The following is a 25,842-nucleotide window of genomic DNA, read 5'->3' as shown; positions in this document are numbered from 1 at the left end:
CTAATATTTCTGATTTTAAACTTTTGGGTTTTCATTGGAGACTGTTGAACATTTTTTTGCTGAAATTCAATAAGTTTTAAGCTGACAAGTCATAACAATCAACCACGACAAAGTATAAACACCAAAAGCAAATTATATGACAACATATTATTAATGACTTCTTTAAGTGTAAACTAAATTTAAAACTGATCGGCTTATAGCGACTTATAACTAATATAGAGCTAGGAAGCTGAAATCATCATTTTGCAAAGGTATAAATAATTTAAAACATATATGTATATATAATATTTGGAAATGATGGTTGAGCTTCTTAGCCAATGATGCTTAAGCTTCTTAGCAAATATTAATTTGGACCTCCATCGCAGAGGTAGACGAGCGCTCAATCCAGACCATATTGTAAACAGCAATTACGCTGCATTGTTATGACACTACTTGCATTTCAATAACCGATTATTTTGCTAGCAAATTTTTTTGCTGGCGTATCTATCAGTAAATTCAATTTCTCCACTCTTCGTAAAATATCATTTTTAATAACTAATGTTTTTCATGATTCGTTTCTTATCATTTGTGGTGGCATTCACCTACTGTACAGCCATAAAAAACTAAATTTGTCTTCAGATTACGTCACTATTCTTTATAAGAATAAGACCTTCGTTGTTTCGAATCAATTTCTTATCATTTGAATAGAACACTTAATCTTGTTTTTGTCTACCACTACCTTATTGATAATGAAATAATGAAAGGGCTTGCCAAATCAATGCAAAATTCTTGCATTTTAGCTCGTTGTTGTTGGTAAGGGTACCTAAAAGTTGGCATGTGTGCATTTAAGGGATGATGGGTTTTTCTCGTGCAGCCGTCTTGCTGAAGGCCTCCGGCACCAGGTCCGGGAAACAGCTCCGTGCCATCGCTGTCGTCGTCGTAGGCCCCCTCGTCGGCTGAGATAGATAGAACCTCTTACTCCTTCTGAAAAATTAATTTATTTATAAACTTAACCATTACTTAACTAACACCGCATACTACTCGCCTCTGCATATTCTCGCAGACTGTCCCCTGAAACAGCGGTTTCAATTGAGAAATATTGGCCACCCCTTTCTTGCGTTGGATCGGTTTCGCGAGACACACGTTGTTGGAGAATACAAATTTGACGACCCGAGCGGGGCCAGCTTGGTGAAAAGGCCCTTAGCGGCGTTGGAAGGTTGATACTGCCGGTTTTTCCAACGAAGGCGACCATTCTTGTCTCCGTAGTTCTCTACCCTGCATGGAAAATGCCAGACTAAAACCTCCCGAGTCTATCTCTTTGGGATTGACCGCAAGCGATATCTGCCGTTGACCCACGATAAATTGTGGTATCATCGTCTTCACTTCCCTGTTGGTCCTTTCAGTTGGATTTTCTTGGTGAAAGTATAGAGCAATATACTGGACTTCTACATCCAAGGTTCTCCTAGACATTGTTGAAGAACTTCTCGGCACTCATAAAGAGTATTCCCAGGAGCCAGTTTCAGGAAGCATCAGCCACCACTGGTTGCTGTCAGGTCTCTGCCGGAATCCTTGATAATGCATGCATGAAGTTTCAGTTCCAATCGTGCGATTCGCAGCTTGCTGATTGACCACACGATCGCACTTCTTCTCCATGGTGGAATAGCTAACCTTGGACTTCAAGAGCTCTCGACTAGCACAAGCTTATATCCGTTCTTCCCTTCTATTGTCTGCGACAGCCCTGAATCGAGGCTATTCGCGTCAGCATTAAAAACGAGCCTGAAGGAAAAGTCGAGACAAGTTAAAGTAGGAGCAGTCGTTGGCCTCTTTTCCAACAGACCAAATGCCTCCCTCTGATCCCCACCTCACGACCATTTCCTACCCTTCTCCAGGAGCGCCGTCAACCGATGTATCTGGGCTGCGAAAGTGGGCACGAAACACCTGTACCACGATGTCATCCCGAGACACTGTCGCAACTCCTTGCAATTACCTTAAGGTTACGGATCGGCTCCACTCTCTCTGGATAGGTCCGTGTTCCCTCCTGTCTCATCACGTGTCCAAGGCAGACCAGCAATGCCTTGCCTCTGCTTTCTTGTCCCTGTCCAGGAAATTTCGTTGCCGAGCAGGCACTCCCAGAAGTGAGAGGCCTTCTATCGACTTTCGTCCGAGGCTGGACCCAGCCAGTGCCAACACCGTCGCAATGATCAGTTCTTCAATGCCGCAATGCCCATTGCACAATGAAAATCCATGCCTAGGATCCCACCATGGAGGGCATGATAAGCATCGGTATGATGATTACCTTCCCAGGTAGACCGTCCTCTAACCACAAGGTCTTCTTTTCCTCCGCGGATGTGTCGACGCCACCGCCTGTTTCCCGCTCCTGAGTGCCGGCAACAAGCATGGCTGAGCCGGTGCCCGTATATCCAACAGAATACAATACGCGTTGGTACATACCCTGGCGAACTGTCCCTTCTGCACACCCCAGTTTTTATGCCCGTCGTGGATCTAGCCCCATTCCGCCGTCTTGGCTCATCAGGGCAGGGCTGGGACCCTTCCACCCGCAACTATCGCTTGTGGTACATTGAGCAGAGGTCGGAACGGGTTTTTATGTTCCCCCAACGTCTGTGAAATCTTACCAGGATCTACCATAACCGGACTTAGCGCTACCTACCCAAGTGCATTGCTCCCGCAGTTTTCCACAGTCAGCTAGGATAGTTAGCTAGGATAACATTCAGAAGACTTGTTTCAGCCAAGGCAGCACGCAAGGTTGCTGGCCTGCCATGGTACGTAACAACAGACGCCATCGAACGCGATCTCCGCCTAACAAAGGTCGGAGATCAGCTCAACTTCTTCAGCAGCCGATACTCCGACAAATTGGTGCAGCATCCGAACGCGGCCGCAAGGGCCCTGGCTGAGCCCATCAGTGAGAGGCGCCTCCGAAGGCTACACCCCGACGGACCTACCAACGAGGCGCATCACTTAAACATCCCTTTCCCATTATTGTTATATATTTTTAAGTCTGTAATTATCATTTAAGTTATTAAATAATAACAATACACTATACCTTTAACTCCGCTTGGTAGAGATCAGAAGGCACTGATCGATTCCAGCGCAAAAATAACCCAAAATAATAAGAAGCAAAAAAAAAAAAGAAGGCTTGTTTGCGCACGCAAGTCCTGTATTCAGGGGTGGCGTTTTCGTATATCCGATGTAAGTTCGGCGCCGGATCATACCTAGCGTGGCTCTCAACTCTATCAGGTATTCCTTGAAATTCTTGATATCGAACTGATTAATATTTCAAATGTTCTTACTACAGATTAACACAGAACTTTTAAGTTAGTTTTGGGTTAGGTTAAATGTCGAACTGAAAAGGGGTAATGAAACGACTAAAAAATTATTCGCACCACAGGATGGGTACGAGCGCCATAGCAACATAAAGGAAGCCACCGATTGACGTCGCCTTTTTTGTTAGTAAGTTTTAGTAGTTTCGCTGGCCTTGATTACGTGTTGTGCGGTTGATCGTGACGGCGGGTCCGGTTAGGTAAGTAAATTAATGAATTAATGAAAATAATTAAATTCGTTTTTTTTTGTGTAGTCAAACAATCGTTCGCTTTCTTACTCGTGGTGATCGTCAGGCTTATCTTGGCGTCAGCGATGTCCCAGAGGATCATGGGGTCACTCTTTTAGTTTTCTAGCGCTGACCATGACCTATCCCAAATTTATATTCACATATGAATGTATGTTGTGTACTGAGGTTGGTGTTCGGTCATATACCTCATATATACATTAGTCAGGGTATCAATAGCAATGTCAAAGCAGATTATGTTAAGATTATGCTAATTCTCTCCTATTTGAATGTCATAAGCAGTCATACACATGTACGAAGTCTCGCTCTCTTTCGAACTCTGTAATTGCTCGGTCCCTTTAATCTTAATTTATGTTAAGAAATCAGTTCTGTAAGCATCATCATAGAAGTCAGTCGTGTTGCTCATCAATTTGTAAAACTTTTATTAAAACTTCATACCATCCATACACGCCCACTTGAGATAAGATTCTTTAAAGATAAAAAAACGCTTTTGATCCAACATTTTGGCGCCCAACATTGGGGCTAGTGTGTGGAAATTGACGGCATATCGTTGCCGCACAACATTTCGTTGGAGAAAGGTTTTATCGAACTCTTCGCAAAATACAGCATCGACAGCAACATTTGGCCAGCTCTTCTTTCTCGTTGCCGTTGCTTCGTCGCTGGAAACTCGCTATCTTCGCTTTGCTACTGCATTCTTGTAGCCGTTACTTCGCGCTGGATACGCTCTGAGTTTGATTGCTCATTGCCTTTGCTTCCCAGCTCCTTTCTCGTTGCCGTTGCTTCGTCGCTGGAAACTCGCTACCTTCGCTTTGCTGCTGCATTCTTGTTACCGTTGCTTCGTCGCTGGAAGCTCGCTGCCTCTGCTTGTTCACTGCATTTTGCTTCAGCACTGCAAGCGACCCTCACATCGGTGAGTGGAACATTTACAAGTCTTAGCTGTTCTGTTAACAGTGGGAGCATTTGAACTGTCGCTCGCTCACATCGGTGAGAGTGACATTATCAGGTTAAAGTTAGACTGTGAAAATTTAGCAGTATCAAAACTGTCGCTCGGTAACATCGGTGATCACAACATTCTCGATACATAATGTCAACTCTTGAAGCAAACTTACGTAAGCGAGCGAACATAAAACGCAATATCGCACACTTAGAGGATGTTGTAAGAGTGTCTACTGAGGTCGATGGCAGTGAAAAAAGATTATCACACGGTGAGCTACAATTACGCTTGGACATGTTGGAGATATACATTAAGGAGGTTTTGGAAGTACAATCTGAAATTGAATTGGAAGATCCTCAGGACAATGGACGTGCAGAGGTGGAAGACACATATGTGAGTATCAAATTGTCCATCCAATCCCAACTGGATGATGTACTGCACAGCACCTCATTTTCTAACCCTGCTCCAATTCGCTCTTCGCCGCCATCGAGTCTTCCTCGATTGGCTCCGCCTGTATTTGATGGGAAACGAGCAGAGTTTAAAAACTTCATTACATCATTCAATCAGATTATCGGTCGTGAGTACTCTCTTTCAAACATTGAAAAGTTTAATCATCTGCTGAATTGCTTGAAGGGCCCTGCCCTACAGGCAGTAAAGGCATTCCAAGTGACTCAGGAAAATTATCCCAAGGCTCTTGCTCGTTTAAGTGAACGTTATGACAATCCTACACTTACATTTTTAGACAAAATAGAATCACTATTCAATCTACAGCCAGTCGACACACCGGACGGAAATCAGCTTCGCAGTCTGCTGGACAATGCGTCAGCCCTGTATTCATCATTATCGTCATTGGGTACCGGATCAGATATTGCCCAAGCCATGTTGATATTCATCGTCATCGGAAAATGTGACCAGCAAACCCGTAACAAGTGGAATGAGTCTTTTGACTTACGTACATTGCCAAATTGGGCTCACTGCACAACTATTTTGGAACGTCATTGTCAGTTTCTGCAATCAAGAGGCATTGCATCGTATCGAATGGCTGATTCTTCGAAACAAAAACACGTGTACAAGCCTAGCAAGGGATTATCATTTGCTATTACTAACCCAACATGCATTGTTTGTTCCAGCTCCGACCATAAAATTGTACAATGTTCTCAGTTTCAAGACATGAGTCCTAAACTCAAGTACGGAGTCGTAAAAAATGCTGGACTTTGCATTAATTGCCTTCAATTAGGACATCGGATGGCTAAGTGTTCTTCTAACAATCGTTGTCGAAGCTGCAAGCATCGCCATCACACGCTTCTGCATTTTGGCCAACCGCCTTTATCATCATCGTCCACATCGCCATCATCCATAGCGGAAATGTCCTCAACAACGACTCCTGCTGCAACGCACTCGCATATGAATCAATCGCCAGGCGGACAAATAATTCTTGCTACTGCAAAGGTACTAGTGCGAGATTCATCAGGGGCGTATAAACAAGGCAGAGCATTGCTTGACTCATGTTCCCAAGTCAATTTCATAACTGATCAATTCGCCCAACGGCTGCATCTACGCCGTGAGAAGCATCATTTCGAAATCCGCAGCTTAGGGAAGACCTCGACTAAAATTAACAACTGTACAACTACTGGAATTAAATCTCGTTTGTCACCATTTGAAGTACAGTTCTGCATAACGTCTCACATTGCCTACCAGCCGGATTCGGAAATCGACACCTCAGATTGGAGGTTGCCCGCGAATACACCACTTGCGGACGAAACTTTCCACAGGTCAGGTCGGATTGATCTCCTTCTCGGTACCAAAGCATTTTTCGAATGCCTGGCTGTTGGACAGATTAAGCTCGGAGACAATTTGCCAGTCCTTCAGAAAACGTTGCTTGGATGGGTTGTGTCTGGCAAGTATCGTCATCAGTCAGCTAAGCAGTCATCAACGTGCTTGCTTTCTGTGGAGGAGTCAATTGACAAAAATCTTCAATGACTGTGGAGCATTGATGCTCTAGAAAATTATCCAAAGTCAATCAATCCAGAACATCGGCTCTGTGAAGATATGTATTCAAGGACAACACAGATGAATAACGGCAGGATTGTTGTGCGTCTACCTTTCAAGGGAGATCCAATGTGCCTTGGCAATTCAAGCGATGTTGCACGTCGTCGTTTTTTATCGCTCGAGAGGCGCCTCAGTCAGCAGCCTACTGTTCAATCGCAATATGTAACTTTTATGAAAGAATATGAGGATCTGGGCCATATGACTTTAGTGACGAATCAATCACCATTGTGTTTTTAAACACAACACTTCAAGAAGATCTGTATATACTTCTCCTTCGTTTTCGATTGGTTCGTTACGCCATCACAGCGGACATTACGAAAATGTATAGACAAGTTTTAGTCAGCCCAGTGGCTCGGAAATTTCAATATATATTTTGGAGAGCAGTTCGCAGTTTGCAATATCTGGCAGATCTGCATGTGAACGAGTTTCCCATTGACGCATCCATTGTAAAATCATCGTTTTATGTTGATGATCTGCTATGCGGAGCAAACGAGCTCATCGAGTTGCAGAACATCAAACACGAGGTCACCGAGATACTTCGCCGAGGACCCTTCCCACTGGTTCAGTGGCACTCCAATCATAACGCCGTCAGGGATGACGAATCGGTAAAGGATTTAAACTTGGATGAAAACGCTGTGACTAGCGCACTTGGCGTAGCTTGGGATCAACGTCGTGATGTGCTACTATTTGAATTTAAACCCAAAAAATTGTATTCAACAGTCACAAAGAGGACTATTTTCTCGACTGCGTCTTCTCTGTTCGATTCATTAGGATTGCTGGCACCAATCATCATCGTCTCGAAAATCATCATACAGGAGCTATGGCTGCTAAAACTCGCCTGGGATGAATCTGTTCCGCAATCACTTTTACAAGCATGGAGAAACTGCGTAACGTCTCTCAAGGAATTGTCGTCGATTTCAGTACCCCGTTTTTGCTTGCAAGCTGAGCTCACAGACATACAACTGCACGCTTTCTGTGACGCATCAATACGTGCTTACGGCTGTTGCGTTTATGTGCGTTCCACGGACTCGTATGGCAATGTCCAGGTTAAGCTTCTGCCTGCTAAATCTCGGGTAGCTCCTGTCAAGAAGCTGACGCTTCCTCGATTAGAGTTAAGCGGAGCTCAACTTCTGAGTAAGTTATATACAACTGTCAAAAACATATTCATCGGCAAGCCGCACAGCGCGCATTTCTGGTCTGATTCGCAGATTGTCTTGCACTGGCTGCAACAACACTCTTATCACCTTGTCGACATTTGTTGGAAATAGAGTATCCATTATACAAGATCAAACAGCAGATGGAAAGTGGAGACATGTACCGTCAAAATTGAACCCTGCTGACATCGTGTCCCGTGGATGCCCAGCTCATGAGCTCCAGCAGTCAATTTGATTTACAGGACCTGCGTTTCAGCGTGATTCCGAGACTCAATGGCCCTGCCAACAATTCGACAATGATTTGGACATGGACATTATCGATGCTGAAAAACGGAAGCCTACATTTGCTGCAATTATCGAAAGTAATTCTATTCTGGACTGGCTGAACGGAACTAGCTCATACATTCGGGAGCTTCGAGTTATGGCATATATGTTCCGGTTTTACCAAATTGCCAAAAAGGAACACCCTGTCGAAAGTTCGCCGCCATGCCCAGAAGAACTTCGCCACGCGTTGCACTGCATCATCAGGATCATCCAACAGCACTATTTCAAGGAAGATTTGCAATTGCTAAGGAAACAAAGAGATTTGAAAAGCAATCTGAAATTTCTCAGCCCCTTCATAGATGACTCTTCTGGATACGAGCTCATTAAGGTTGGCGGCAGACTCGAGCATGCTGATATCCCCTCTCGTCAAAGGCATCCTTTACTTGTTCCCAAGGAATCGCAATTTGTCCACAATTATGTTCGGCATCTTCACTTGCGCAATTACCATGCAGGACCAAAGGCATTAGTTGGACTGCTGCGGCTTCAATTCTGGGTCATAAACGCAAGAGCTTTAGCACGCAGCATTGTTCGTTCTTGTGTACACTGTGTCAGATATCGTCCAGTTCTACTTCGTCAAGTCATGGGTTCCCTGCCACCTGAGCGCTTATCCACAGACAAGCCATTTCGCCACGTTGGAGTCGACTTCTGCGGTCCAGTGAACACCTATCTTCGAATACGTGGCAAGGGTCCCACAAAATCCTATATCGCCATATATGTCTGCATGGCCGTAAAGGCCGTTCACATTGAAATCGTGTCAGATCTTTCAACGAATGGAATCGTTGAAACGCATGGTTGCCCGTCGTGGACCAGTATCGCACATCTATTGTGACAACGCCACAAATTTTGTCGGAGCATCCAACAAGCTACTCGAGTTAAAGAAGTTCATGTTCAACACTAGCACTCAAGATGCTATCCTATCATATTGTTCCTCTGAAGAGATAACCTTTCATTTCATTCCACCTAGGGCTCCACACTTTGGCGGTCTTTGGGAGGCCGCTGTCAAGAGCGCAAAGAGTCTGCTGGTGCGTACCCTCGCTAACACCCGGTTCGCCTTTGAGGAACTGAACACCGCAGTCGTTGAGATAGAAGCAGTACTCAACTCTCGTCCGCTGTCACCGCTATCATCTGATCCCAACGACTTCAGCGCTCTCACTGCAGGACACTTTCTAAATGGAGATGCACCGCGCGCTTTGCCCGAGCGTGAGATTATTACCAACAACATCTCAAACTTGGATCGTTACGAGCAGATCACAGCTGTTAAACAGCAATTCTGGCGTCGTTGGTCTGCGGAGTATGTGAACGAGCTTCGAGCCAGGACAAAGTGGACTTCGGCTTCCCCAAATCTCACAGTTGACTCTATGGTCATCATACATGAGGACAACACACCGCCATTACACTGGAAATTAGGGCGTGTTGAGTCTGTTGTGAGTGGCAAAGATGACCGGGTTCGTGTCGCATATATTCGCAGTGCCTCTGGAATCTGTTGCCGGCCAGTACATTAGCTGGCTGTTCTACCTGTCTCTTGAAAGATTAGTCAGGGTATCAATCGCAATGTCAAAGCAGATTATGTTAAGATTATGCTAATTCTCTCCTATTTGAATGTCATAAGCACTCATACACATGTACGAAGTCTCGCTCTCTTTCGAACTCTGTAATTGCTCGGTCCCTTTAATGTTAATTTATGTTAAGAAATCAGTTCTGTAAGCATCATCATAGAAGTCAGTCGTGTTGCTCATCAATTTGTAAAACCTTTATTAAAACTTCATACCATCCATACACGCCCACTTGAGATAAGATTCTTAAAAGGTCAAAAAAACGCTTTTGATCCAACAGTTGGTTTGGTAGGAAATCAGTATTTTAAGTTGGTGCAAATATTTATATAATTTCTTTAAGATTAATTATTAACTTTATTATTAATATTTCCCAACTATTAGAATTTTTAATTAATATTTAAATAGGTCATAGGTAGGGACAGGGATGCTAACATTTGGCTTTTTAACACTATCATTTAATATTGGAGCACAATAACTATGCCCCTTAAAATATAAATATTAAATTAAGTATTTAAAATGTATTTTTTTGAACTCTTTTATTTGTTAATTGGAGAATAAAAATAATAATAATTTAATTACTTCCTTTTCTCATCAGACTAACGCTCTCTCCTGTGTCTAAGAGACCTCTTATGCGATGTGTACCCATGAGTACCTCGATAAAGAAACGCGGGTCGGTTTTTTCGCATCTTCTGACCGCGTCTAGCGCCTGCTTCTTCACAAGGCGATGTCTACGGAAGCGGTCCGAGCATTCCTAATCCGGCGTGTCACTACTCGCATCCCTTCTAATTGCCTAGCATTAAATATCTTATTTCTTATTTCTAAGTCTTTCTTCTATCTTTTTTCAGTAGCTAAAGGCCTAATTAAATTTATAAACTTATTCCTACAAACTTCTTCTGGCCACTCAGCTATTCCTTCTTTTGGGCGGACTGCATCCCCGAATGTGAGTCGCCCTGTCTCTTCACGCTCACCCAACCGTTTCCCGAGCATTCTAGAAATTTGGGAGAAATGGTGCCTGGACAGCCACATTTGTAATGGATGTAAAGTCTCTGCAATCGTAGCCACACTCCCCACAGTTCCAGCATCCGATTCCTTCGATCTTGTCCTCTAGCTCATTCACCCATTGGCTTTTGCACTACGCCACATCGTTGAGGAGCCGCATAGACTGGTCGGCTATCCCGCAACTGAACGACTGTTTATATGTCCATCGCGTATACGAACTTGGCAACATTTCCTCTAGACTTTATTATTCTTAGGAATATATCGGTCAGAGAAAGGCTTCTGTAGCCGAGACGCTAGTTGTCGCATGGCTTGGAAGGAGTCGTCTGTCCGTTCTCCAGACTTTTGCTCGCGCTGTAGCAGTTTATGCATCCAATCATGCTCAGACCGCTGACCACGAAGCCTATCAAACATCGCTCTTCTCAGATCAGGCCAACTATCGACCTTGATTGCCTAACATGCAGCCAATACCAATCCCTAGCCTTGCCAGTCAAAAGCGTGAGAAAGTTTTTTAGAATTTCTCTCCATGGGCATGCGTATTAGTGCTGGAGGAACTCTATCCGGAACACGAAATTTCGATCGAACTGTGACTGCTGTTCCCGTCGAACGAAACTCCCAATTTCTTCACCTTACAAGAGTGTGGTGCCCCCTGATCGAAATTGGTGGCCTGGGCGTAGCCAACGCCACATTCACGGCGAACTTTTCTGCGGAACAACGGCGGTAGCGGTTGCTATCCTGCATGCCCTTCTTCATTACCCCTTAACGGGGTGCGATGGAGCCCGAAAATTGTAAGCGGATGCGACTGGGGTACTTGCTCGATACTCTCGCCCTCACTTCACATGCTAGTATTGATTGCCTAACATGCAGCCAATACCAATCCCTAGCCTTGCCAGTCAAAAGCGTGAGAAAACTTTTTAGAATTTCTCTCCATGGGCATGCGTATTGGTGCTGGAGGAACTCTATCCGGAACACGAAATTTCGATCGAACTATGACTGCTGTTCCCGTCGAACGAAACTCCCCATTTCTTCACCTTACAAGAGTGTGTTGCCCCCTGATCGAAATTGGTGGCCTGGGCGTAGCCAACGCCACATTCACGGCGAACTTTTCTGCGGAACAGCGGCGGTAGCGGTTGCTATCCTGCATGCCCTTCTTCATTACCCCTTAACGGGGTGCGATGGAGCCCGAAAATTGTAAGCGGATGCGACTGGGGTACTTGCTCGATACTCTCGCCCTCACTCCACATGCTAGTATTGATTGCCTAACATGTAACCAATACCAATCCCTAGCCTTGCCAGTCAAAATCGTGAAAAAGATTTTTAGAATTTCTCTCCATGGGCATGCGTATTGGTGCTGGAGGAACTCTATCCGGAACACGAAATTTCGATCGAACTATGACTGCTGTTCCCGTCGAACGAAATTCCTCATTTCTTCACCTTACAAGAATGTGTTGCCCCCTGATCGAAATTGGTGGCCTGGGCGTAGCCAACGCCACATTCACGGCGAACTTTTCTGCGGAACAACGGCGGTAGCGGTTGCTATCCTGCATGCCCTTCTTCATTACCCCTTAACGGGGTGCGATGGAGCCCGAAAATTGTAAACGGATGCGACTGGGGTACTTGCTTCATACTCTCGCCCTCACTCCACATGCTAGTATTAGTTATCCGATCACTCATGTCAGGATCACTTTGACCTCCGCCAGAAGCCATTTAAATTAATTTTTTATGCTACCTTAATCCGAAGAAGGCAAATATAAAACACAACTGAACGCTTAAACAATTACCCAAAAATTATTTCGGTACATAACAACTACTTGTCAAAATATTTCCATACAAAAAAAAAACAAAGCTCACCAATTTGTAACTTTATAACAATAATATGTAATACACTCTTGAGTTCTGATTGGCACTTAAAAAACAACTAAAAAAAAATACATTAACTTAAAGAGGGGAGGGATTGCCATGTTTCGGTTGGAATGCAATCTGATCGGAACTACGCCATTAAATTTCCGAATGCCGTCTCCTAGGTTTGATTGTCCATTGTTCAGGTAATCCCTCTCGTGGATGACCGGCAGTCGAGAATCATTTACACGCGTCTACTAATCCTTGTTGTTTGCTTTTTTTCGAGATATCCTCGTATTCTACCCGGACATAGAGTACAACGCAGAGTAACCTCATGATGCTCTAAGACAAAACTGACGCCCTGGTAGACTTGATGACCACTACGGCTAAGAAAACAAACGATTGTTTGACTCGACAAAACTACAAAAAAACAAGTAAGAGGTTCAAGTCGGGAGCTCCCGACTTCCAACACCAAATGCAGCTCGAGCTACGCGCTCGTTTGTTTTAGTAGTAATAAAGATAAATGAACATAAACAAAAAAATTGTTCCCTTGGCAGGGTTCGAACTCGCAACTAACCGCACCACTTGCCACTGCCTCTACTCAAGGGCCACACCAATAATTAATGAGAAAAAAACCAATTAAAATAGAAGCGCAGAAAACAATACGATCTGAATTGCAATGCTGTTGATAGAATTTAAAGCAAACACGCATGAATGTGTGTGTACATGTATACAGAAATTCTTGGAATTTGCGCAGCAGCTATGCTGCTAACACGTACGCACATAACTTTTGTATTTCTTATTCGATCTTAATGAAATTAAATTGTGGCTTAAAGTGATGGGCAATACAAGTTGGATAATTAACTTGATTTATAGCTTTTCGGTGGCAGCGGGGAGGTGGCGATACGTATAAAATGAAAGATACTTGATATATATATATACTATTCTAGAAGCTACATGTCAAGTTTGGTGACTCTAGCTCATATTATTTGCCGAAATTGCTCAAAAATCAGAATTTCGATATCAATTTTTATCGATTACTTATAAACTGGGCCAGTTATCGAATATCGGAAACAAACTCGATCTGCGCGGGCATTAGGAGGACTTACAGATCAAATTTCAAGTCTCTAGCTCTTATAGGTTCTGATATCCTTGTGTTTATACATACGGACGGACGGATAGACAGACATGGCTAGATCGACTCGGCTGTTGATGCTGATCAAGAATATATATACTTAATGGGGTCGGAGATGCTTCCTTCTGCCTGTTACATAAATTTGCACAAATACAATATACCCTGTTTACCCATTTTTAATGGGTTCAGGGTATAAAAAACGAACATACTTATTTCCACTGCTATAGTAATATACTAACCTAACACTACTCTATATCCCAATATTTTTTCAGAGATCCCTACATAACACTATTTATCACCAGGCAATGTTCATGTTGGCAAATAAAAAAAAAATAGAAAGCGATGACCCCAGTAGAACTATGTACGCATCGCTCTTCTGAGCTGCGTAAGCCACCAGGTTCTTATTTATCCTCTAATGAGTCAGATAATTGTTAGAATGCCCCTTCAATCAGTCTCAGCCCGCACAATTGCAGTGAGACTATTCTCCTGTCAAGTCGAGGCCATCGAATGATCCGAACGACAGACAACTTATTTCGAGATTCAATCGTCACGTGCTTTATTTATATATTTTTCAAATTTCGCCGTGATACAGCCAAAGCTGACCTCCTGCAAAATTTTCGAATTGGGCGTGTCGGTTTGTCATTCAAGGGGCTGCGCCGGTCTGCCAGTACTCTCATAAGGGTGGGTATATCCGTCACAAGCAATCGCACAATAACTACACCAAATCTGCACATTACTCTGACTCCAGTGGCAAAACTACGCAAAAACAAAGGTAACAAAACTACGAAGGCTCACTAACAATAAATCGGATGCTTATCGGTGGCATTGCTGTTGTTGCCATGGCACTCCCGCCCATTCTGTGGTGCTAATAATTTGTTCATATTTCTCCACCCTTTAATTTCAGATTTAAGACGGCACTTATCCGAACGACGTGGATATTCCCCTCCCCTCCATCAACAAACTTAACCGGACATGATTCTTTGTATCAGTTAAGACTAATAAATTAAACCTTAATTTCTAAAGCTTCATTTCTTTAGAGAATACATTTCAACAAATTTTTTGCACGAACGGGAACAGGCGGAGAAACTTGCCAAAGGCTATTGTCGCTCGCCAGAGCAAATATTAAAGTTACATGTGAGTTGTCTGCACCAATGGGGAGCAGGATACCCACACGAATGAACATACACACACCCGTGCAGAAGCTAATTAAAATCGCTTAATCAACTTTACCCTGCCTAAAGAGTACCCTGCCTAGTAGTAGAGTAAAGTTTGTGTATATTGTTCCTGCAGGTAACCAAATTTTAAGATTTTATATTTACTGGACAGATGCAATACCTTTTAGGTATTTCCCAATTTATAAAACTTTTTCTTTTTTAATGGAACAATATATATATATATATATATATATATATATATACTAACAAAAAAAAAAATAATTTTATCTAAATTTTTAGTTTGCCTGTTTCGCCTGTTGCTCGGGGCGAGGTTGACTTTGTGAAAAGGACTCACTCGGTTGATGTGGACGTTGTCTCGCCCGTTGCCGTTCGCCCCTTGGTCCACTTTCGGTGTCAGCTGTCCAATTATACGCACCTGATGAAAATAAATATGTCGTTTAAATTTGTTGATGGAGGAGATAAGTGCAATCTGCAGCCTGGAATTAAAATGCAAATAAATTATTTGCACCACAGGATGGGTGGGAGCGCCATGGCAACAATAACGATATTATGCATAATTTTATGCGTGCCTTTGTTTAAGTTTTGCGAATCATCTGCTATTATTATTATAAATTAAAAAAAATTGTATAATTAGAACAAGTTTGCTCTTTTATTTTTGTTCGGAAACAAAACAAATTCATATATGTAAACATGTAATTAAAATAAATTATTAAATTAGCATCGGCTTAAAAAATACATTAAATCTATATTAGCATCGGCGTAAGCCATTTTCGCTTTCAAAGTTTCGAGAGCGTAAGGATTCCGATTTCGTCTATGTTCTCAATTTTGTTAAAAACAAGATACTTAGTAGCATTTTGTTGATACTTTTACTTAGATCAGTATTTATATAAATTATCTTTGCCTCAGCCGTCTAACATCGTACTCTGGTATGAAACTAATTGTGAAACACCATACTCGGTTCGTAAGAGCGTTGCAAACCCGTTGCAATCAAGAATTACCGCACGATAAAGTGATGCATCGAAAAAATAACATTGATTTCAACTCGGTAAGTATCGCCTTAGTGATATTCGATACATCGATGTTCGTTGTTCTTTACATAATATACTTACATATTTATATGAATATGTGTATATGTGCGCCCTAGCCTATGTGCGGGAAATCCATATCTTCAATTTGTTGATGCAGTTTACAGTTATAACATTTGAGCAGCTTTGTAACTTTACTACAAATCTAACTTTATATGGTATGTATGTATGTACATACAATGGTACATTTTCATTTTGGCATAAAAATGTACTAACCTAGTTCGTGCGCTATTAACGCGCATGTTTGTGTACATTCTTATGTTTACATGCATACGTTTTTTGTAGGTGCAATAGTACGTATGTACATAACATATGAAAATTTTTTTATTTTATGTTCAAATGTACATATGTAACAGGCTGAAGGATACATCTTCGAGTCATTAGTTATGTACATACATATGTACACATATGTATATATCTTGCTCAGTTTGAACAATCGATCTAGCCATGACTGCCTATGTGTCCATATATTTTAATGTGTTGAATTCCGTGACTCACAGCTAGAGACACCAAACTTGGTATGTAGACTCGTGCAGCTTAAAATAATTAATGGGTATATATGACACTTGTAGTTTGTCTGGCTCTGAAAATGCTAGACAATCGTAGTTTTCCACGATCTTAAACAAAAAAAATTATTAGCCTCTGTTAATAAACGTTAAATATAGACAAAATCAACCAGTTAGAATCGGTTAAGAAATGTACCCTGTTAATAAGGCCTTTAATTATCATGGTACAATTGACTTTTTACCGAAACAAGCAATAATAAAGTATGTGTACATATGTTTTTTAGGGTATTTAATATTCAGTGGCCCTTTTATTCCTGCTTTGGTTGATAATGGAAAATCAAATGTTTGTCGTTGACCCTTAAATGTTGTGTTGCCAATTCTGGGAAATTTAGCTATTTTCAGAGGTAATCAGCCGCATACAGCGATTGAAAGTCTGACTATTTAGATCCTGAACATACATATTAATAATAAGCCCTAGGTGTACACCGATTTTGTACAAATGTATATAACAGGCGGAAGCAAGCATATCCGACGCCATAATATATATGTATATATATATATATATAAATATATTCTTCTTCAGTACACAGTCATCAACCGAATCTATCTAGCCAGGTTGGTCTGTCTGAATGGCCGTATATATGAACGCGTCGATACCCGAACACATAAAGGCTGGAAAGGTGAAGCAACCTTTTATTGATCGCACGAATCAGATATGTTAAAAAAATCGATAACGTTTTAATGAAATTGATAAAAATCTGTTTTTTTCTACATGTTCTACATACATTTGGCATGTAGACTCTCATCTCTAATCATACAATATATGGAACCACTAACCATACAATATATATGTAGAGGTTAGAATAATCGAAACATGATTTTTTAACGCGAGTGCTTACTACCATTTTTGATATATTTTATATTATAATTTTGTTGTTTTCTAAAGAAAAACTTCTAAGTCGTATTTCTGCAAGGGCAATTAATCGTCGGCATGTCGAAGATATCTTCTTTTTTGTCTTAAGTATTTTGCCAGTAGAGCTAGTAATCCAGGTCATTCGAAAGAAAATACATATTATCAGCTCTCATGGATATCATGTCGCCGCAGTAAAAGGAAAAAATTAAAAATGTTAAATTTTTGGTCATTTTTAGAATTGTTCGACAAGTCGACGATTATTTACCCTTGCAGAAACGACTAAGTTTTTTTTATTTTTTGAACAAAAGAAGTCACCACAGCAAACAACAAAATCAAAATACAAAGTATAATTATTTTATTTATGTCATTTAGGTTTTCATTAAATAAAAAAAAAACATTCAGTTCATTAGTCTGACTGGACGAAGAAATACATAATATAGCATAATAATGTGTGCACCTTTTGCCACCGTAGCACAAAAGGGTCTACCAAAAAAAGAAGGTAGCGTCAACCAAATGAAGAAAATATCTCTGGCTCGCGACAAACTCCGTGATCTACTTGTGCGCCCATTCACACAATACATACATATGAATGTTTGTAGATCTCGGGGTTTTTTGAGAAGCTATGCAGGGAGAATGAGATGCGCACAAGTGCACAAGACAATGAGAGAGAGAGACACACTCAGCACATGCATACACACATATTTTTTGGGATGTAAGGAATTAAAAACTAACATACATATGCACATACATATATTATGAAAAAACATCAACCGCAGTAACGTTGTGCACTGAGCGAGATACGGCTTGATATTGATCATTCGGTTCTCTAGGGTAGGCGTTCTGCTGCCACTTTCAGCAGTCTTATTCCATCTGGGCATAACAAAAGGTCGCAAACACTCATGGGGCTCATTCGCATTTAGAATTCTTGATTCGATTATTTTTAAATTTGAACCCTCTGTATATTGTATGCTCAGTGCTCTCATATGGTATATTCAGATCCATAGTATTTCAATTTTTGCATTGCCAATAGTGAGAGGCTAGGGAAAAATGAAGGTCAGTCGTCTATTTTTTAGGTGATTTGTTGTCAATGTACAAAATTGACCATTGTTGCCAATTTAGCCTTTACCAGATAAAATTCTCCATTTAAAACCGGAACGAAGGACAAATATCCCATTTTGGATTTATTTTAACCTTTTCTTAGCTTTCCTTACTTTTATAATAAATATTCGGAATATTTTTAATTTTTCCAACAATGCGGCATAGTTTGTCCCACTACTAATATTATATACTAGCATATAGACTGGACAACCAGTACAAATGCTGTGGACAAGCGTTTTCAGTGCGGCTGGTCCAAAGTCGCCTTCGTTTTTGTTCGGGCTCGAGACATGCCCGCATGCTCTCACAGCAAGAGAGTAAGAAATACATATGACCTATGTCGTAGAACGGCATAGCTGTCTTTTTATTCGCTCACTCTACAGGAAACTGCTTTGCCTTACTCTCATCCATATGATTCGTGAGATAGAACGGCAAATGCTAGGGACTAGCGTTTTCAGTGCAACTGGTCCAAAGTCGCCTTCGTTTTTGTTTGGGTTCCAATTTGCATCGGACAGGCAGGCACCAACAGGCACACAAGCGCATAAATGCTTCTATTCATATACAAAATATGCAAGTATGCGAGAATAGGAAGTCCAAAAACTTTTAAATGCACACATGCCAACGCTTAGGTACCTAACCTTTCCAACAACAACGAACTAAAATTCAATTTAATTAAATTAGAAAAAACCGATAACGCTTAACAATATAAGCTTTGCTATCGCTCTTCCAACCTAGATACCATTTATTTAGTTACCTTTCACTCTATGTCCGCTCGGCTTGACAATGCCGATTCATATGTACATCGTTCTTCATTTTGGTTCTTTGTCGCTGTTGACAATGATTTACTTAGTTTAATATTTTATCGTTTGTGAACACGCCAACAATTCGCTCATATACTTGCACACATCGCGTTCCCCATTGTCTCTCAAGAAAAGTCAACATAAATACTAAAATGAATAACACCAAAAAATAAAATGCTACTATGCAGCTTAATTTTCTATTGAGAAAGAAAACGCTCAAAATACAATGTCTCTTAGCTTCGTCTTTATGTGGGCCGTGCAAGCAATTATGGTTTTTGTGCGGTTATATAACATACATTCAATGCAGTTGTTTTTCCTGCCAAATTAACTAATTTCTATGTGTTCTTGCGCTGACAAAATTAGTACTCCCTTATGTATGTATATTGTGTACTAAGGTTGGCTCGGTAGAAAATCATTGTTTTTAAGTCGATGCTTATATCAAGAAATTTTCCTTTAATTATTCCGCAACTAACAGTGTTAGCATAACCAAGTCTTAGTGTCTTTGATTTCACCTATGACTGGCTGGCAGCATCCCAGCGCAAAAAGCTCTTATTAAATATAAATTTAAATGTGAATATTTTAATATACAGTATAATTTGCTTAGCTGCCTCGATACTTAGCTGCATTGGGAAGATAGCTGCCTGAAATTTTCTTTTCGCTGCAATAAGAGCTAATTTTGTATGAAATTAATTACGTTAAGTGCATCAACCTTAACAGCCTTTTGCATTTAAGCGCCTCCTATCGGCAGTAATTTTTTGCAAATTTCTATGAATATCATGTAAGTTACCTGCGCCATCTATGATCAGATGTGTTGATTTTTTATTTGTTTTTCTTATATATACAATAAACTGTATTGAAATTGATGTGATAAAGTTAATAAAAACTGTCAACTTAAAAAAAATAGATGTTACTATGAAATCGATTCACTTTTAAGAAAAAAATAAATTAAGTTAACTGCCTTTTTAGGAAAGCTGCCTCTAATGTATGTGCAAAGTACTCGAGGCAGCTAAGTAAATTATAGTGTATTAATTTGGTAAGTTATTGTAATTAAACTATGAATTTTTATAAGCCAGGATATAATAATAAAAGAATATAATAGCATTGAATTAAAGAAAGTGATTTTTTACCGAGCCACTCCTAGTACACCACATACTTAAGTGAATAAAACTTTGGGATAAGTCATAGTCAGCGCGACATAACTAACAAAATGTACTTATTCGACGGAAAAAATCACTGCAGGGAATAACAACACATGTATATATATTTTTGATGGACTCATGCATGTATAATTCACATATACAAACATAGATGCTTGAAGGCTATTGGCTGAAACAAGAACTTCTTTCCAGCATACGCTGTGTAAAAATAAAAGTAAAATCAATTTACTTGGGTCTTAAAGGTTTAGAATTTAATGTTTTAAAATTATGTGTGTGACCAAAGAAAATGATAAAAATATTAGCATTAAGAAAAAACTGTTTCGACTCCGCGACAACCCTGAAGGGTTTAGTGTAATAATTTGTCTGTCACAGAAAAACAATTCCATTAAAGAAAATACCAAGAATTAACCAAATTTCTAAATTTGAGCAACGTGGGTAAAAAGACAACAATAGCATCAAATTTTCGACTTGGCAATTTCCGCTGTAAGGTGGACGACCAAATAACTCCACACTTGACACGTGAAACAACCTAACCCAAAAAAAAAAAACAAAATTACAAAAAACTAGACGGTCACCCAGAGTTGATAGTCAAGAAAAATGTGTTAGGGATCGAGAAAAAACAAAATTGCAACCGTTAAAATGAATTAAATTGCAATTTTGGACGCTGGAGTTTACATGGCCTATTTTATAAAGATATTAATTAGCACAACAGAAATTAAATTTTATTATTTTTATAATTTGCCTTTTCAATTAAGAAATAGTATGCATTATCCAGGAGCAAAAAAATTAAGTTTCGACAGTAACTACAATACGTTTTTGCTTGATGTACTTTGCGTCCATACCACGTAGAGAATCGTCGACCGGGTTTCCTGAAAACAGGCTTCGATGGCTAAAATTTTATGTTCTAGCTGTTGTATCGTAAGCGACATTGAAGTTATGACTTTATTTTGTTGTTTAAACAACTAATAGATCAACAAAACTGAAATCGAAATGATTTAGCAGCTGATCGGCTGTCATTAAGGTGACGCTGGAAAATTATTAAAAGTGGCTTGAGCGTTTGAGCTATCTTATATAATATCTCGTCGTATTTTAAACTGCTAAATATTACAAGGTCCAGCAGTCACCAAGTTCACAGTTGACAGAATCAACGGCTCTTTAAAATTCACTGTAAACGTAATGTTAATCTGAGATATATATATGTAGGTATATAGTTATGGAAACTAAGCGCAAGGAAATAAATCATTGACCTTTTCTACACTGCCAACGTGTGGTGTATGCTTAAAGCTAATAGAAAAACACTGTACATTTTTGGAATCGTGATAATAAAATAAAAGACGCACAGAAACTGTCTATAGCGCTATGAAGCCCTTCAACATTCATTGTTAAGTCAGGAAGCAGCTGAACACGCACATTGGTAAATTTTTGTTCTCGAGTAAATTTCATCTAGAATATACTTACAAGCAAATAAAAGATGCAGATTCTATTTCAGGATTATCCAAACTATATTTATATTCCTTTTTACACCCTGAATGGGTAAAAAGGGTATAATGTATTTGTGCAAATGTAACAGGCTGAAGGAAGCATCTTCGACCCCATAAAGTATATATATTCTTGACCAGCATCACAAGCCGAGGCGATCTAGACATGTCGGCCTGTCTGTCCGTATGTATGAACGCAAGGATCTCCGAACCTATAAGAGCTATGTAGATACTTGAAATTTTGAACGTAGGTCCTCCTAGAGCCCGCGCAGTACGAAATCATGTTTTTTGAGCAAATTTGGTAAATAATAAGAGCTAGAGTCACAAAACTTGACATGTAGCATCTAAAATATTATATGTATATCAAGTATCTTTCATTTTATAGCTATCACCACTTCCCCGCTACTACCTCATAGCTATAAATCAAGTAAATAAACCAATTTATGCTGCCCATCAATTTCAGCCACAGTTTTAATGCAATTGACTTTTTGGGAATATACATATACTCTATAGCACAATAAGATCTAATGTTGAAAATGTTATCAAGATCGTTTAAGAAACACAGAAGTAACTAAACAAAACGTATTTGGCTGGCCTCGAGCTTGCGGAAGTTAGCGCAAATTGCAAGAATTTCCGTGTACATGTACACACACACATTCATGCGCGTCTTCATTGAATTCTATTAACAGCATTGCAATTGCGATTATATTTTTTTCTGTGCTGCTATTTTAATCCGTTTTTTTCTCATTAGTACTCGATTTTTGGTGTGGCTGCTGATTAGAGGCGGCGGCATGTAGTGTGGCTTGTTGCGAGTTCGAACCCTACAGAGGGAACTATTTTTTTTTAAATTAAATCTTATTATTGTTGAAGTAAACGAGCGCTAAGCGCGAGCTGCATTTGGTGTTGGTAGAAGAGGGTTCAGTTCGGGAGCTCCCGACTAGAGCCTCTTACTTGTTTGGCATTTTTTTATGTGTGAAAAATTTAGCTTACTTTAAATTGAAAAAAATTAAAGCTAAAAGTTGAGTTAAAAATTAAGCTCATACTCGGCACCCTACGTACGTAGTTTTCGACATAATTCGACAACTGACTTCATGAACTTCTAAAGCCTAAAAAAAGTTACGGCGGCGAAGCGAGGCGAATTCGCTCTTAGATCGAGTAACAGAGCTTTATTGCGCTCTCGCTCCGCCTTAAACTTAACTTACACTAAACCTCAAGTTTTTAATACATTTAATTAAGCAATGCGCGCATTTTCCCGATCTCTTTTGTTCAAAATTCGTTGTTAATCGCCATAAATCTTAGGGAAAATTTTACGTCGTTTTAAAAATTCGAAGTGAAATTTTGTGTTGTTCAAATATGGCATCCCACTAAAACTTTTACGGCATCTCTGACGACAACTCCAAAAATATGAACTCGACAAACGGCAACTACCTACACTATAACATCAAATCAGTTCACCCTAATATCACCCCAAAATATTTCGAAAACAACTTGCACAATTGCACTACGAACATAAACACCAACTCCATCAAGGGGAACAACATTATCGACTTATTCCCCATGCTTAATAACGCTACAAACACTTTACTATCAACGCCAACTCACGGACACTATTACTAAGGGAACTTTCCCAATACTAACTCTAATATCAGCAGTGGTAACAATAACATACTAACGTCTTGGCAAACAATATTCTGCAATGCGTGTGCTATGCAAATATTGCATTCCAAATAGAGTTCGCATTCACACATTTTACTAATGAGTAGAACGTATTTACACATATATGCTCTCAAAAATAAGCGGCGACTCTGATCGCGCTGATTCAGAACGTTTTATCAACACATATCTCTCCAAAAAAAAGCTTTGAACATTTTAAAATTTGTTGATGATGAGCTGAACTAGGCAATATTACATTATATTATCATATGGATAAGTGATGAATGGGCTCTCATATATGTCCCAAAACCACCTCAGTTGAATTAAAATATATAGATGCACCTATACAGTTTAAAATAAATGACACTATGTCACTTAAAATTTTTAGTTTCCCCTTCCTCTACCGCAGTGTTAGTATAATACGAATTTGATGAGGAATTAAATGTGATTATCGGTTACTATACCGTACTGCATGTGAAACAGAGCATATGCCTCCACTTATTTTGGAATTGCAAGGTAGTGGACATTTTGTCCAATATATAAACTTGAAATAAAAGTAGTTTACATAAAAAGAAGTCAAACTTTATTTTTAATTTATGGTTTAAATCAATAAAAACAAAATAAATAAAAAAAATATACAATTTTTTAATAAGTTTTATTAAATAAAATATATTGAAAATATTATATTAAATAAATACAGTTCGTAGGAAATAAGTATGAAGGCATATTCTATTTTATTGTCTTTTAATTCTTTTTAAATTTCCATTTTATTTTTTATTTTTTCCTCCTCTGTAATCAAAACGTATTTGAGCTTTTGTCTTCTGGCAATTAGTGCGGTCTGTTACGGGTTTGAGTCCTTTAAAAGGCCACATACATTTAGATGCCTACTAATACTCGTGCATAGCAATGGATAAAAAGATTAGGGATCACCAAACTTTCTTAACTTTCCTTCATACACACACGCCCGAAAGTGACAAAACTGTTATGCGGAACATCCAAGACCCCATTGAACTTAGAAACCTAAAGGCTGATGGAGTAGCTAGGTATGGCTCTGCTCCACACGAAAGCTATCAATTGCAGCGGGTCATCGGGCATTAATGTGTCTATCGACCCAAGAAAGTCACTGCTTATGCGGCTTTTCCTGGGTACCAATTGAATGAATGTTGGACGGACATTACGTTCTATCATTGGTAAGAGGTGAGGCCGACAAAAAAACTAATCTGGTCTGTTGGTACAGCATCAGGTGTTAATTACAGTTTTGGCGTTCGTCCAACGTCTTTTTATCTTATTTGACTTATGCCTATTGGGGATCGTCTAACCATATTAATGTGCTTCTGGTAAACCTCATGGCTTGTTATAAGTACTTTACTTCTATCACTTTAAGACCTGATTAGGCCTTTCGTCGCTCGAGTTGGCTGATTATCCATTGCTACCTAGGACAATCACCCAGAGTTTCAACGGGGAGCCTACTTTCAACTGGTGGAGCACATTGTGGCATTGTTCGAGAAGACCATGGAACATAAAGAGGAGATTGAAGAAATTGGTTGGCTTTGGCTAGCAGCCAGATATTAGACACATAAACCCGGTCACTAAGAGTATGCTAACGAAAGATCCGGCTAAATGCCACCGAGTCATGCAGGTAAAAGTCCAAATGGAAGTGCGCGTTATCGACAAGTCGACGATAGTAGACAAGTGAAAGATAGCATTCCTATCGAAATAACGCCAAGTACCATTACGACCTATGGTGGAACCCAGATTGTATCCCTGGCAATGAAACCGATACTTGCACCAAAGCTGTTAGAAGCCGCTATTTGCCGCACACCCAGAAAGGTTGATGCATGATAGACACTGTGAGCAGGAACTGCCCAGAGTACAAGAAGGCTTACAAAACTGCCTGCAATGTAACATCAATCACTGCAGAGCAGTTCAGGACGTAGGCATCATTAAAGAACCGTACACGTGGATACACCGGACTCGCTAAAGAGCTGTATACGGGCACCGTGCCAACAACTTGGTTGCAAAGGATTTATAAAAGCGAAATTCGGTCGCACATACGTACATAGTACGCAGCCATCGAAGAAAAAATTGCACAGGAAGCACATAGAAAATTTGCGGTGATTATCGGCGGCGTCTTGAATACGTGGGCTGCAGAACCGGACAGAAGAAAACCTCACCAAGAGAAGTTATTTTGCTGTATACCCTCGCATCGTTTAATGTCTGTATGTTTAAAGGTGGCTCAAAAATCACCATCAGCAAAGCAGGCAGGGGTAAGAAAGACTTTCAAGGTCATGTGTCACATGTCTATGCACACAGCGACCACTTTGCTATGATAATTTACATTTCCCAACCTGGAAGTAGAGGCAAGCTGGACTGTCTGGGAAGCCAGCTCGCAATAAAACAAGGGGTTAACATAAGAAGCCGACAGCTTTGCTGA

At 40.1% G+C, this 25,842-nt stretch overlaps 1 protein-coding gene and 1 long non-coding RNA gene across 6 annotated transcripts in view; both read left to right on the top strand.

Moving 5' to 3' along the window:
• Positions 1–3,132: 3,132 nt before the first annotated feature.
• Positions 3,133–14,650, top strand: LOC135426181 (uncharacterized). Of its 2 annotated transcripts, XR_010435862.1 has the most exons (4): positions 3,133–3,517; positions 3,572–3,730; positions 14,451–14,528; positions 14,586–14,650. It is a non-coding gene; the product is annotated as an uncharacterized LOC135426181 (long non-coding RNA). The 2 variants fall into 2 exon arrangements; XR_010435861.1 differs by lacking the exon at positions 3,572–3,730 and having other exon boundaries at positions 3,139–3,517.
• Positions 14,651–15,627: 977 nt separating this feature from the next.
• The window catches only part of MFS17 (Major Facilitator Superfamily Transporter 17), a 49,766-nt gene continuing 39,551 nt past the window's right edge, over positions 15,628–25,842 (top strand). For 2 of the 4 annotated variants that reach the window (XM_064679183.1, XM_064679186.1), the window contains exon 1: positions 15,838–15,964. In XM_064679183.1, coding sequence (XP_064535253.1) covers positions 15,853–15,964 — 112 coding nt within the window. In that variant the 5' untranslated portion in view covers positions 15,838–15,852. Of the gene's footprint in view, positions 15,767–15,832; positions 15,965–25,842 lie in introns of those variants that run through there. The other 2 variants (XM_064679185.1, XM_064679184.1) reach the window with 2 other exon arrangements.

This window comes from Drosophila montana, unplaced genomic scaffold, assembly GCF_035044405.1.
Source record: "Drosophila montana isolate Dmon_TW-CO22-7 unplaced genomic scaffold, ASM3504440v1 contig_198_1, whole genome shotgun sequence".
Taxonomy (NCBI): Eukaryota; Metazoa; Arthropoda; class Insecta; order Diptera; family Drosophilidae; genus Drosophila; species Drosophila montana.
The sequence above is the reverse complement of the archived record's forward strand: the minus strand, read 5'-3'. Positions and strand labels throughout refer to the sequence as shown.